The sequence below is a fragment of the Girardinichthys multiradiatus genome, chromosome 23, assembly GCF_021462225.1.
Source record: "Girardinichthys multiradiatus isolate DD_20200921_A chromosome 23, DD_fGirMul_XY1, whole genome shotgun sequence".
In the NCBI taxonomy this organism is placed as follows: Eukaryota; Metazoa; Chordata; class Actinopteri; order Cyprinodontiformes; family Goodeidae; genus Girardinichthys; species Girardinichthys multiradiatus.
This window is the reverse complement of record NC_061815.1, coordinates 36,316,251-36,331,722: the sequence shown is the minus strand read 5'-3', so window position 1 is coordinate 36,331,722 and position 15,472 is coordinate 36,316,251. Positions and strand designations below refer to the sequence as shown.

Here is a 15,472-nt window from a genome sequence, read left to right as displayed (position 1 = left end):
GACACTTAGTCAGTTGTGTTGTTAATGAATCGGTGCTTCATTGAGGGCCTGAAGCACCTGACCGAGACTGAAGACAATCAGGAGCACGACAGAATCTGAAATTATAAGACAACAGAGTCCTCAGATTGATTTGCTTTAGACCTCCACTAACATTGTAATTCTTCAGAGGTTTCAAGGAAGCAGCAACAACTATGGCAGGTCAAGTCAAAGAAATTCGTAATTAAACCTGTTTTCACCACAAAGAGCCAACAGATATCAGGCTTGAACAAGGAGCACACTGAAACTAAATACCGATGAAGCCTCTGCATTTAAAACAGATATATAGAAGAGGACTATAATCATAAATAAGATACCTCAAGGGGGTATGCTTCAAGTAGTTTTATTAAACTGCTTCTAACCTTCTGACCTGACAATTACATCAAAATGAGAAAATTAAGGAAGTAGAAATAAATTATTGTTTAACAATTCAATTCAATTCAGTTTATTTATATAGCGCCAATTCACAACACATGTCATCTCAAGGCACTTCACAAAAGTGAGGTACATACATTCCAATTAATCCTAACCATTGAACAGTGCAGTCAGATTCAGTTATTTATTCAAACTGGATAAAAAGTTTTTCTATCTAAGGAAACCCAGCAGATTGCATCCATTCAGTGATCTGTAGCATTTCCTCCTCCCAGATGAGCATGTAGAGACAGTGGACAGTCACTGGCGTCGACTTTGCAGCAATCCCTCAACACAAACTCTGCAAAGATTTGTGATATACCTGAATGACCCCGGTAACTTTGCAGTGAGAGAGAAATTAATTACAAAAATTGTGTCATTTTCATGCAACTGACCACTGACCTAGTTAACGGCTGAGCTAGAACCAGCACAAACCTGCATCTATGAAACAGCCTTTGCCACAGGTACCTTCCAACTCCTTCTAACTCTTTTATAACTCGCAAAAAATGGGCTGTTGCTGTTGAAGAAGTATGCAAAGGCAGGAGAGCAAGATGTATGTAGAGCTGTCCATCCTCTTCGGCTTATCAGATTTTGGGTCGTGGAGGTACCAGGTCCAAGAGGGAAACCCAGATATATTTTTCCTCATAAGCATTCTGGAGGATCTCAAGTCATTCTCAGGCCGGAGGATATGTATACTGTAGTCCCTCCAGTGAATTCTGTGTCAACACCCGGTTCTCCTCCAAGTGAGATGTGAAAAACCCTTAAGAATGTGCTCAGGGCCACTTTAACTGAGAAGATGGAATGGATTCTTTTTTTACTTTCATGGCGAGGAAACTGGGCCGAAAAATTTAGACTGTACATGTTGCCTATACATTGCTGTAGAAACATGAAATTAGAAAAACATGGCAGTGATTGACGATAATTAAAAAGTGTGACTTTCTGAAGGACTAAATTGTCATCCATTGATTAATTGTTTGCTCTGGTATTGTTTTCTATAAACTGCTTCACAGTTTTCTCAGTGTTTTAGATATTCTCTCGATTGTCAAAAGCTTTAATTTCATAGCAGAAGAAAACCAAATGTTCTCAATTTAAGCTACAACACTGGCAGAGGAAATCCTGCACTGGTCGCACTGTGAGTCATTTAGAGTCACACTAATGATGTGACAGTGGGTTGTCAGAGCTGCAGAGGGCAATTGCTCATATATAATATAATTACAGCATTGAAGGAAGACCATAATTCTCCTCACTTAAACTGTTCTGTCTCTTCACAAAATGTATCTATACCGATGACACAATGATGTTTTTTTGTTTTTTTTATAAACAGAGCAGATGCTTAAAGTTATTTCCCATGAAGCTGCTCTAGTATGTGAATCGGATGTTATTCATAAGCTTGTGTGAGTCCTATTTTCAAAGCAGCCACCTTTTGATTACTGCTCAACACACTCTTGGCATTCTGTTGATGAGCTTCAAGAGGTTTTTCCAACAGTCTTGAAGGAGTTCCCAGAGATGCTTAGCACGTGTTGGCCCTTTTGCCTTCACTCTGCGGTCCAGCTCACCCCAAACCATCTCAATTGGGTTCAGGTCCGGTGACTGTGGAGACCAGATCATCTGGCGCAGCACCCCATCACTCTCCTTCTTGGTCAAATAGCCCTTACACAACCTGGAGGTGTGTTTGGGGTCATTGTCCTGTTGAAAAATAAATGATGGTCCAACTAAAAGCAAACCGGATGGATTAGCATGCCGCTGCAAGATGCTGTGGTAGCCATGCTGGTTCAGTATGCCTTCAATTTTGAATAAATCCCCAACAGTGTTACCAGCAAAGCACCCCCACACCATCACACCTCCTCCTCCATGCTTCACAGTGGGAACCAGGCATGTAGAGTCCATCCCTTCACCTCTTCTGCGCCGCACAAAGACCTGGTGATTGGAACCAAAGATCTCAAACTTGGACTCATCAGACCAAAGCACAGATTTCCACTGGTCTAATGTCCATTCCTTGTGTTCTTTAGCTCAAACAAGTCTCTTCTGCTTATTGCCTGTCCTCAGCAGTGGTTTCCTAGCAGCTATTTTACCATGAAGGCCTGATTCACACAGTCTCCTCTTAACAGTTGTTCTAGAGATGTGTCTGCTGCTAGAATATATATATATATATATATATATATATATATATATATATACTGCTCTGCCGGACAAGACACGTTAAAAAATGCTATTTGCTGAAAATGAGCACTAAAAACCACCCTGAAAGCACCATTCTTTTCACATCATTCACACCATGTTTTCCTTTACCGAATACAGGAATACTGGTCGAAGCAGTAGGGGAGATGGATAGAGCTAAGCACAAGGTAATCCTGAGAAAAAAAAACCTGCGAATAGGTCAAATGCTCAGCTTCCAGCAGGACATTGACACTAAATATACAGCCACAATCTGATGGAACATGAGCACTCTTCAAAAGAAGTCCTGATACAAAAAGGTCTCTAGAGTGTCAAGATTGTGGAGAAATATGCCAAAATACTTGCAGCTGTAACTACAGTGAAAGGTAATTTTAGAAAGTGTTTACTATAGAAGGCTGAATACAATCGCTCAGCACACTTTTTTTTTACATGAAAAAAAAAAAAAACACATGTTGAAGAAAGCATGCTTTTTTCTTTTACTTCACAATTATGCAACACTTTGTGCTGGTCTATCACATAAAATCCCAATAAAAACATTAAAGTTTGTGGTTGCAACACAACAAAATGTTCATATTTTTGTTTGGCACATCAAATCTCTATTAACACAAATACGTCTTACAAATTCTCAAGAAACAGAGAATATAATGTATATACAGAGAAAAGTGAGTCTGAAAGTTTATTTGTATCCATCAACATCATTTGTACCAATTGTGGTTATTAGTTCAACCATCAGCCATGATTAAGTGCCCCGCAATTGCTAACCTCTACTGGTGATAAAAAACCAAATTAAACTAATCAAGTCATGAAATCATCCATGTAAAGATGTGAAGAAAAGATGAAAGTTGATTAGGGCTTTTTTAATGTAGGCTATTAAGTCTGACCAATTATCATGGCCAAGGAAGCAGAGAACATGGAACAACGCCTCACTGTCGAAGGGGCTTTGGTGCATCTACTTATAAAGCAATTTATTAGTCAGGACTACTTTAATTCTTTAATTAGAAAGTCCTTCTTTAATTTGACACATTACCAGGCGACCAGCCACTTACTCAAATTACTGTTTAATTATAGCGTACTCACATAAACACGTGGACACATACATCTTCTCGCTGCAACACTCCTTGGGTGACGAGTCAAGTGTTTTGTGTGGCACAACCGAAGGCATGCTGAAGCTGTGATTGGCAGGCAGCGTTGTCACGGTAACAGACATCCAGACAAAAAAACGCACACTCACACAATCTCAAAGGAGCAGTTTTCCTGCAGCAGCTGCACGACCCCTAAACAGGCCCATTCAACTACAGCCGAAGGACATGACAAGATAATGAAGAACAGCAAAGACTAAAAAATAAGACACTTTTTTTCCATACTGCCACCAGATAATTGGATTATGCCAGAATTCCCATCTCAGTTATAGGATGCTGGTGGAAAAAAAGGAACAAAATAGGAAGGTATGAAATGTGGTGGTGGTAAAAGCTCTTCTGAGTGAACAGAGATGTTCTCCAGTTGAGCTTTTAGACACTTGGTTAAAATTTGACATGGCTTACAACAAAATGATGAGGATTAAAGATCATGCTGTAATCCTGAAGCTGTAAAGGAATACTTGGGAGGGAGCAGTCAGTACCTGGGGGGAGGCTGGCTCTCTTTCTCTTTTTGCCGTTTTCAGCTGTGTTATCCAAAGGAGCGCACTCAGTCCCACTAGAACCGTTGAACTGGAGAGGGTCGTTGTTGGCTGCTGGATCAAAGGGCAGAGCGTTGAGTCCTGCAAGACAGACCAAACAAAACTCATTATTACTTGAAGCAAGTACATACTGATGAAAGGGAGAACCACTACAATACATTATAAAATACATTTAAGAGATGCATCGAGAGATCAGCTGGTGACCGGAATCAGGTGTTTTCCATCTTAAACAGGCCTGACTAACGACGGCTGGTTGGAAACACAAAAATCTACAATGCACAAATCGGAACTACAAACAGCTTCCAGGTTGCAACATTTACAACAAATCAGTGTGGAAGTTGTTACAGATGGAAGAATACTATTAAATACTACTAAAGCTATTTTAAATATAAATGCGATGCATAAAAATGAAGTCAGATGAGGTACATAATGTATTCAAATCATTGACTAGTCAAGAAATTCTGCTACTCGTTTAAGCTGCAAGAAGGCAAGACATTGCAAAACATTAAGCAGATAATAGCAGGGCTAAAAAGATTTTTAAAAAAGATTCTCTTTTTTATCCAATGAGGCTTTCAAGCTCTTATTTGTTTGAAAATGAAGGCAGCCATTTGGATCTCAGAGCTGAAAAAGGGATCCACATATTGTAAAGAATACAGGTCCTTCTCAAAATATTAGCATATTGTGATAAAGTTCATTATTTTCCATAATGTCATGATGAAAATTTAACATTCATATATTTTAGATTCATTGCACTCTAACTGAAATATTTCAGGTCTTTTATTGTCTTAATACGGATGATTTTGGCATACAGCTCATGAAAACCCAAAATTTCTATCTCACAAAATTAGCATATTTCATCCGACCAATAAAAGAAAAGTGTTTTTAATACAAAAAACGTCAACCTTCAAATAATCATGTACAGTTATGCACTCAATACTTGGTCGGGAATCCTTTTGCAGAAATGACTGCTTCAATGCGGCGTGGCATGGAGGCAATCAGCCTGTGGCACTGCTGAGGTCTTATGAAGGCCTAGGATGCTTCGATAGCGGCCTTTAGCTCATCCAGAGTGTTGGGTCTTGAGTCTCTCAACGTTCTCTTCACAATATCCCACAGATTCTCTATGGGGTTCAGGTCAGGAGAGTTGGCAGGCCAATTGAGCACAGTGATACCATGGTCAGTAAACCATTTACCAGTGGTTTTGGCACTGTGAGCGGGTGCCAGGTCGTGCTGAAAAATGAAATCTTCATCTTCATAAAGCTTTTAAGCAGATGGAAGCATGAAGTGCTCCAAAATCTCCTGATAGCTAGCTGCATTGACCCTGCCCTTGATAAAACACAGTGGACCAACACCAGCAGCTGACACGGCACCCCAGACCATCACTGACTGTGGGTACTTGACACTGGACTTCTGGCATTTTGGCATTTCCTTCCCCCCAGTCTTCCTCCAGACTCTGGCACCTTGATTTCCGAATGACATGCTGAATTTGCTTTCATCTGAAAAAAGTACTTTGGAACGGACCACTGAGCAACTGCTGCTTCTCTGTAGCCCAGGTCAGGCGCTTCTGCCGCTGTTTCTGGTTCAAAAGTGGCTTGACCTGGGGAATGCGGCACCTGTAGCCCATTTCCTGCACACGCCTGTGCACGGTGGCTCTGGATGTTTCTACTCCAGACTCAGTCCACTGGTTCCGCAGGTCCCCCAAGGTCTGGAATCGGCCCTTCTCCACAATCTTCCTCAGGGTCCGGTCACCTCTTCTCGTTGTGCAGCGTTTTCTGCCACACTTTTTCCTTCCCACAGACTTCCCACTGAGGTGCCTTGATACAGCACTCTGGGAACAGCCTATTCGTTCAGAAATTTCTTTCTGTGTCTTACCCTCTTGCTTGAGGGTGTCAATAGTGGCCTTCTGGACAGCAGTCAGGTCGGCAGTCTTACCCATGATTGGGGTTTTGAGTGATGAACCAGGCTGGGAGTTTTAAAGGCCTCAGGAATCTTTTGCAGGTGTTTAGAGTTAACTCGTTGATTCAGATGATTAGGTTCATAGCTCGTTTAGAGACCCTTTTAATGATATGCTAATTTTGTGAGATAGGAATTTTGGGTTTTCATGAGCTGTATGCCAAAATCATCCGTATTAAGACAATAAAAGACCTGAAATATTTCAGTTAGTGTGCAATGAATCTAAAATATATGAATGTTAAATTTTCATCATGACATTATGGAAAATAATGAACTTTATCACAATATGCTAATATTTTGAGAAGGACCTGTACAACTGAACACTGCTCTTTAGTGTTAGTAAAGCTAGAAATGCTAACAGTGCAAATTGCAAAATCAAATACAAAACATGATTTAAGAAGGGAAAAATATCAGTTTAAAACCATGTTTTACAGCATACAAACGTGGCGTGACCCCTAAAGACGCCGTACCGAAGTATGAAGAACCCACATTTCTTTTTTAAATTTTTTATTGGTCTGATTTGATATTCTAATCTTAAATGTCACGTTTGTATTAGCAGTAAGCAGAAAATCATCATAATTGACAAAAACGAAAAGCTTTAAAACAATAATCTGGGTGTTATTAATCTATAATATTCTTCATTTCAGTTACAGAAATATAATGGACCCATAATTTAGACCCATTTAATAAAATGGGTCTAAATTGGAATGATTTATAGGTTTATTTTAAATATTTTAACAGAACATAAATCTGAATCAGAACGTTTTTAAAGAAACGTAAATGGTAAATGGACTGAACTTATATAGCGCTTTTCCAGTCATACAGACCGCTCAAAGCGCTTTACACTAGAGCCACATTCACCCAATCGCACTCACTAACGCTCACACATTCATACACCGATACGCAGATCGGTAGGCAACTTGAGGTTAAGTGCCTTGCCCAGGGGCACATCGACATATGGCAGGAGGAAGCTGGAATCGAACCCAGAACCTTCTGATTGCAAGAAGACTACTCTTCCTACTGAGCCACAGTCGCCACAGAAACATAATTTTTGGTCCGAAAAAGGCAATCTTAAAATGTTCTGCGGAAGCCCGTTAATGACCCATTCATTAGGCAGCAGTTCAATGAAAAGATTCAGATCAGTAGGTCTTGTGGCATCTTTAAAAAAATATTTGTGGAGAAAGTTGACTTCTGTATATTTGAAACATTTAAAATCTGTATATGTAAAAGCAAGAATCTAATGTTTCATAAATATATTACGCTTTTGAATAACCTACATTTTCTAATTATTTGGTCATAGAAGGTAAATGGGAAACTTTAAATAGTACAGCTGTTATGTTATGAGATGTTTTATTAGGCATAATGTATAAAAAGGGGTATATTTAAATCCTTAAAAGGATATTTATCAAACTTCATACTGTTCTAATCAAATAATAACTACAAGACAATGAGGCAAAAATCTACATGAGGTTTAATGATAAGAATTATTTCCTGAATCTCATGAATCTTATTCTCCAGTTAAATTGTGTTTTCTGTACAATGTCTCTGTTATTCCAGTCATTTTCAGTTTATAATTCAGCGCAGGATCCTGGAGAGATTCAGTTTACGATCATAAAAAATTTATTATACTTCTTTGTGCTCAAATTTGTTTTCCCTCCGTGGCACAGCTGTGCTGGAGATCCACTCTCCTGCAGCACAAGCAGAGCTCTAAAAAAGCCGCATTAATGTGATTTACATGTGGCAACAGCCCAAATGAGACTAATCTTAGTATCAGCCGTTTTTGAGTTTTATGACTTCAGTCAGAAGCAAGATTGATCAGCAGTTTAATACTAACTGACAAATAAGATATAGAAGGAAAATAAAACACAAAAAATGAAGCAGCATGCTATTAGGTTTCTCTTTTAACAGCTTTCAAACTATCGAGCTGCTGTCAATGAAAATATGCTCATATGTGTTCAAATTCAAATAATCTTACAGAGGAATATACCCCACTGATACAGAACCTTGAGAAAGTATTGATATTCCTTAAACTTTCCACATTTTGTCTCATTACAACCACAGACTTATGACCAGGTCATTCTAGTGTTGTTCTCCTACTGGGAAGTGAACCTATACCCGAGTCTTAAGAATTTTTACAGGTTTACTTCCTTGATTACGTTGTATTTTACTCCATTTAGATTCCCATTAACTCTTTCAGCCTCCCTGCTGAAGAAATGCATCCTACAGCATGATTCTGCCACCACCATGGTGGGAATGGAGTGATGTGTCACCTAGTGGGAGAGGTTTTCTTCTGGCCACTTCTCCATAAAAAGTAAAATATGTGAAGTGCACGACTAAAGCAAGGTGCACGACTAAAGCAAGTGGCACACTATACGATTCCCTGCCCGATTTTACCCAGTCAGGGAAAGTTTGCATCAATCTGCACTAATCAGGTGGCAGGGCGAGCCAGCACTAAAATCTGTTAGTGTCAGAAGGGAATGAAGACTAGAGTCCGCAAGTGTGTGGGCAACAGAACCAAACTCAGCCCAGGGTTCTCGCCAGCGCAATTCAGCGTAGCGGGCCCCCATGCTGAAATGCACCAACATTGAATAAAACATTCATTTATAGCCAAATGATGGCTGAATGTTGGTTTTTTTTGCGTTTGGACTGTTTGTAGAAGCATTAGAGACCCAAATGGAAGTATAAAAATGATCAAAGAGTGAATTTTGCATAATAGGTCCCCTTTAAGTCATTTCAAAACCCACAAAATACAGTCACCCCACTCCGAATTATATTCCTTTGTGGGTTATACGCAACACATTTTAAATTACATGTCTTATTTTATGGGGGAGTGGAACATAACACTGATAATATCTTCAATACCGCCACCTACTGTTATGTTTATTTCTTCAGAATGTTGCCCTCGCGAGAGTTTCCATGAGAGTTTGATGTGCTCAGTTGGCTTCAGTTGGTTTGATCCTGTAGTCTGTGATCCAGCAGCAGGTCAAGTTGTCAAGTGTGTGATCTCCAGTCTTTCAGTCATGAAACAAAAACTAGCCTGTTAGTGTGAACGCCTAGTCTTTCCAGAATTTGTCAAGACTGTGAAAGTCGAGGACAGTAGCGCGTCGACAGATTCTCCTTCCTGAGCTGCGAATTTCTGTAGACCCTCCAGAATTTCAAAACTTCTGAGTTTTCTTGGGTGCTTCTATGATCACCGCTCTCCTGGTGTTGTCTTTGACTACTGAAGGCAAGTGGTTGAACTGAATAAAGGGGGGCTGACTAGGAATGCCTACCACAATATTCTGATTTTTATTGGTATACATTTTTTAAAACCATGTATCATTTTTCCTACCCACGTTGTTACACTTTGTTTCAAGTTAATAAATTACATTAAAGTTTGTGGTTGCAACATGAAAAAATTTGGAATAATTCAATAGGTATGATTACTTTGTGTAGCACAGTATGTTTCTGAAGTTTTGCTTGCATATATTGATAGGAACATGAGACATAAGGGATTCAAACACACTGAATGTGTGGGTGGGAGATCTGTGGGCTCTGCATTTGCTTCAGACGCCGTTTAAATGAATCTCCTGTCTGGGCTCTCACACATCTCTCCAGTCGATCTCTACCGAAAATCCATCTGTCACACTTATTTACAGATGACCGTCAATCCTCTAGAGTGAAACAAATCCATTACTCTGGCAATGTTAACTCTGTCACCAATAAACAGCTACAGTTTACATTTAGAGAGACAGCTTTTAGTCACCAAGGCAAGAAGAAGTTCCCAGGAAAAGAGGCAAAGAGAAGAAGCGGAAAGATTGAGACAGCTCTGAACAGCTGGTAGGGAAATACCACTCTGCTTCTGCGGATAATGTCCTATCACAGGTCATGAAGGACAAAATGTTCACTTCTACTCACAGTGTTACGCATATCCAAAAAATTCATAGACTTTTCTCAGTTGGGGATAAGACTTTATGAATGTGGCCCCAGGCTGGATAAAGAATCATGAAATACATTTATTGTAATTTAAAAGTAGATCTATTTGGTTTCATGTGTCCAGAAAACCTTGAATGAAATCCAAGAACTCATCTGGCTGTTAAGTAGCCACAATAATTCAGTGTGAAGATTGGACAGAGAGGAAATGAAACATTTTAATCACACATCTGATGCTTGGTTCTGTGAGTTTAAGCTCAGAACAGCTAAAATCTTTGTTAATTTAACCACGCAGGGCAGGAATGCAGCTTTTGAACAAAAACCTTCCAGCGCAGGCATGTAAACTTGCATATTAACATCGTCTTTGCAGGGTCATTGCCCCCGTCTCAGCCGCTAGTCATGTATCTGTGGGCTGATGAATGGCCTGTTTAAATTTCAACATCTGGCCAGGAGGGAGGAGCAATGTCAGCAAGTATCACTCCCTGGAGGTAGAAGAACATAAATACCAGGAGGCTGGGTGGAGACAGGAGGAGCCCAAACAGAGTGGCTGCAGAATAAATTAAGACAATGAAACTGCTAAATAGAGACACAAACTTTATGGGGTAAAAATGCAATCACAGAAACGTGGCAAATTATTGTGACCCACTCCTATCAAGGACACATTAATAACATGCAGCACTAATGATGGAGGGCCAGGCAAGCACAGCAACATTAAAATACACGGTAAAAGTCAGTGGGCCATTAACTCAGCATAAGACCACCTTGGAGTTCAATCAGTGTCTATACTGTGTATTTCCCTGCAGAATGAGGGGCAATTTGATGTTCGAATTCAATGCGTTTCATTGTTAAGGCATGTCGATGACACACTGTTACACTGTGTTCCCTACAGGTCTATCTACACACAGAAATGCCATCATATAATTGTAAGTCCATTTACATTAGCCTAGATACAGGTTAAAATAGAAATAAATTTCATCTGCAACCTTAGCATGTGACATTTATATTTTCCAGCAGCAGGGGTGGGAGAAAAAAAACATATTTTTTGATGCATCATGATACAGGCGTGGATGGTTCTAACTCATTTAACAAGCTTCAAAACTCGATTATCTTAATGTTAGTTTCTGACCTAATTTTGAGGAAGGCAGAAGGCGGAACTCTGAAGCATGTAAATGTGGCATCCAGACAGTTTATGGTCAAAGGCAACGAGAAAATCACTTGGACAAGATCCATGCCATATGCAGGATGTACAAAGTTACATTTAATTCCTTTATATATCGCCAGTTTATAAAAAAAAGTAAACACAATCCAATAATAGAGACAGATTTGATCAAACTTATCAAACAATGCATTCAAGTTTTGTTTTTTTATTTAAATTGGTAAAAAAATTAAGTTTTTTCTATTTAAGTAAACACCTTTCCTCTATGAAAGGAAATGTTTGAAACAAGAAAAAGGATGAACTATTTAACACGTTTTGATCCAGAGGTGGCACGAAAACAGCTGATCTTTCCTGCCATCATAAAACAGAAGCCCATCAACCTCTAACATGTGAAGTATGGAAGCCCATTCCTACGGAAATTTTATGTCACCGTAACTGCGCATTTTCTGATGCGCGCAGCCACTAGGATGTTGTGTACTCCAAACGAGAGCAGCGAAGAAGAGTCATAGGTGCACAACAGAGAAATGGCAGAAAATGGCTTAGAAGGATCTAGTTTTAGTAACGGATGATGTAAAAGACCTATATGTATGGAGGTGCATGGTGGGGTGTGTGTCAATGTCATCTATCGATGTATAACTATCTTGGAAACAGTTGATTGGTTTTGGTATGTTTTTCCTTGAATGACTGGTTGTAGTGTAAAGCGCATTGGAGTCTCTGGGGACTTGATAAAGCCCTATACAAGTACAGGCCATTTATTATTCACCATTTACCAAAAATCAATAGAATCATGCAATAACCAGCTCACCTTTACCTACTGAAAAAACTTCCCCACAGCATGATGTTGCCAACACCTTGTGTCACAATCGGTCTGGTGTGTTCAAGGTGATGACAATAATTAGTTCTCCCCCCATACATAGCATAATGCAAGTCAAAAATGTGATTTTTGGTGTCAAATAGAGCACCTTATATTATTTGCCGTGTTCCATAAATTGCTTGTTGCAAGCTGTAAATAGGACTTCTAATGGGTTTATTTAAATAATGGCATTCTTCTTGCCACTTTCCCATAAAGAGTAGAGTTTTGGAGTGCATCACTACCATCCAAACACCATATTATTTTTTTCTATAGCTATTTAAGGTTCGCCAGCTATGGTTTTTATTTAGTCCAGAAAAAAATGTACTTCTTTAAACCACTGGTTGTGTCCAAATAAGCGCATTGGGTCAACCCTAATCACATTTCATGCACATATTTTGGTTGTGACAGTTCTCAGATCAACAGATTCTCCCAGTAAAGTGTGGTCTCTGCGGCTCCTCTGGAGTAACCGTGGGCTTCTTGGCTGCTTCTTATATCAACGTGGTCCTTGCTTTGCCTTTTAGTTTAGGTGAACAGCAATGTCTCGGTAGGTTTGGAGTGGTACCAGGCTTTTCTATTTTCTGATGATGGATTTACCAGTGGTCCATGAGATGCCTGTGAAGCCTTGGATATAGTTTTATAACCTAATCCTGCTTTAAACAACCCTACAACTTTAACCCATACTTTGTATCGGTTTTCTTGCACTACACAACAATGGTTACAGTACAGACCAAACGTTTGGACACACCTTCTCATTCAAAGAGTTTTCTTTATTTTCATGACTATGAATATTGTAGCTTCACACTGAAGGCATCAAAACTATGAATTAACACATGTGGAATTACATACTGAACAAAAAAGTGTGAAACAACTGAAAATATGTCTTATATTCTAGGTTCTTCAAAGTAGCCACCTTTTGCTTTGATTACTGCTCCGCACACTCTTGGCATTCTGTTGATGAGCTTCAAGAGGTAGTCACCTGAAATGGTTTTCACTTCACAGGTGTGCCCTGTCAGGTTTAATAAGTGGGATTTCAAGCCTTATAAATGGGGTTGGGACCATCAGTTGTGTTGTGCAGGAGGTGGATACAGTACACAGCTGATAGTCCTACTGAATAGACTGTTAGAATTTGTATCATGGCAAGAAAAAAGCAGCTATGTAAAGAAAAACAAGTGGCCATCATTACTTTAAGAAATGAAGGTCAGTCAGTCCGAACAATTGGGAAAACTTTGAAAGTGTCTCCAAGTGCAGAGGAGGTGAACGGATGGACTCTACATGCCTGGTTCCCAACGTGAAGCATGGAGGAGGAGGTGTGATGGTGTGGGGGTGCTTTGTGATGGTGTGGGGGTGCTTTGCACAGTAATCAAAGCAAAATTTGAAAAACCAAGAATATAAGACATATTCTCAGTTGTTTCACACTTTTTTGTTCAGTATATAATTCCACATGTGTTAATTCATAGTTTTGATGCCTTCAGTGTGAAGCTACAATATTTATAGTCATGAAAATAAAGAAAACTCTTTGAATGAGAAGGGGTGTCCAAACATTTGGTCTGTACTGTATGTATAGGTTGGTCTGTCATAAATCCAAATATAACACAGTGAAGTTGGTGGCAGTAACCTAAAAAATGTTAAAGCGTATTTATGTGCTTGCAAGGTACTGTGTATGCTTTCTGAACATGCCTCACTACAGTAAGAGCACATCACAAGACATCCCAAATAATATAAAATGAATTCATAATGAGATCCATTAAAACAATATAATTAGTTTATAATAATGCATCAAGGGTTTTTGGCAGGTTCAGGGTTTGAACTTTCGATCTTTCAGTCAGAGAGCAGGGCTTCAACGAGCACGGCACATAGCTGCAGTAATTTTCTTAGCAGCACATTTGTATAATTCTCCTGTAATGCCTCATCTAATTCCTATCAGCTAATAACTCAACGGTAAAGGATGAATAATGCGTTGCATGAGGAAATATGCATCAGCTCAATGCAGTGAGGAAGGGCGTCAGTGGACCATTAACCTAATTTAGAACTCAGAAACTCACTGACCATGCAGACTACTGTGTGTTCATGTAACTTGAGCAAGACAAGGGGCCAAATGGTGGCATACTGCATTAACATATGTTTTCAATCACAAAAAATACATGTGCTTCTCTGACTTCCACTTCGTCAGTAAAGCCTCTCTGTCTATCAGCAAACTGCCTTTCTGCACCACTGATTTAAATCCTCAAACAGGGAGTGGTTGAGAACACACACGGTCATGACAAAGAGTGGGGACCAATTTTCCATAGTAAACGAAGACATTCGCCCAAGGTGGAACGATTGGGTTTAACACCATAATGTGACCAAGAAATTTATCTAACAGAACTAGTATTACAGATGGTATATTGCTTATTCCTGATACTCATTAACAGAAATTAAAGAAAACAATTCCCAGTGCTGCTTTTTTTACAAACACGATGACCTCCTCGTTTGCTTTTTAACAAGATTTTTTCCCCACTTTCTTCAGTATAAAAATCTGAAGATTTGAAAACAGAACTGATTAAGGTAAAGAAAAGACAAACTATTTTATACAAGTCGAGACTGGTATGGAGTTCAATTAGACTGCAAGATGGCGAGAGAGAGCAAGACTTTCAGCAGTCTTGCTCTGTTTTATCCTTTTCAGCTTTTCACCTCTGTGTCAGGAAACACGCTGCATTTGGAAAGATTGGCAGTAGGCATCAGTAGCAGTAGGCAGTAGCAGTAGGCATCAACAGCCGTAACTTGTTACAGCTGTTGATTTTATAACAAGGTTTGAAAAAGTTACAAATTCAACTCTGCTAAAATGTGTCAATATACTGTGAAGTGTAAGATAACAATGAGAGAACCAGAGACCTCTCCAACTGTGTTGAGCATAGAGAACCCAGCTTTCCCCTGCTTCACACACTGCTGCACACTGCCAGGCAGTTGGCTGTCAATCCTCTAACACTTAAAAGAAAGACAAAATTAGTGATTTGGATCAACTTCGCTCATACTTCCTATACCTGGGATGTTTTAGAGCAGTATAGCTCAAAATACGCTGGGATTTAATGAAAAACATTAAATGTATGGTGTACATATCACTATTATATATGATTTTTCGGTTTTAAATAAAAGCATTTATATAATGGCATATATTTTTGTTTTTAATGTCTGCGTTGATACCCCAATACCTTGGTATTACTGAAAATTATAGTGAAATTATAGTGAAAATCTCTTTTGGAAATGTAAGACTTAAGGTTAGACTCTACGTTGTCTAGGTGACACAGACAAAAACAGTTTTTTTTTA

At 39.2% G+C, this 15,472-nt stretch overlaps 1 protein-coding gene across 13 annotated transcripts in view; it reads right to left on the bottom strand.

Moving 5' to 3' along the window:
• Positions 1 to 15,472, bottom strand: part of enox2 (ecto-NOX disulfide-thiol exchanger 2) — a 251,385-nt gene that overhangs the window by 126,333 nt on the left and 109,580 nt on the right. For all 13 annotated transcript variants that reach the window (XM_047354595.1, XM_047354597.1, XM_047354593.1 and 10 more), the window contains one exon: positions 4,241 to 4,378. In XM_047354595.1, coding sequence (XP_047210551.1) covers positions 4,241 to 4,378 — 138 coding nt within the window. The remainder of the gene's footprint in view (positions 1 to 4,240; positions 4,379 to 15,472) is intronic.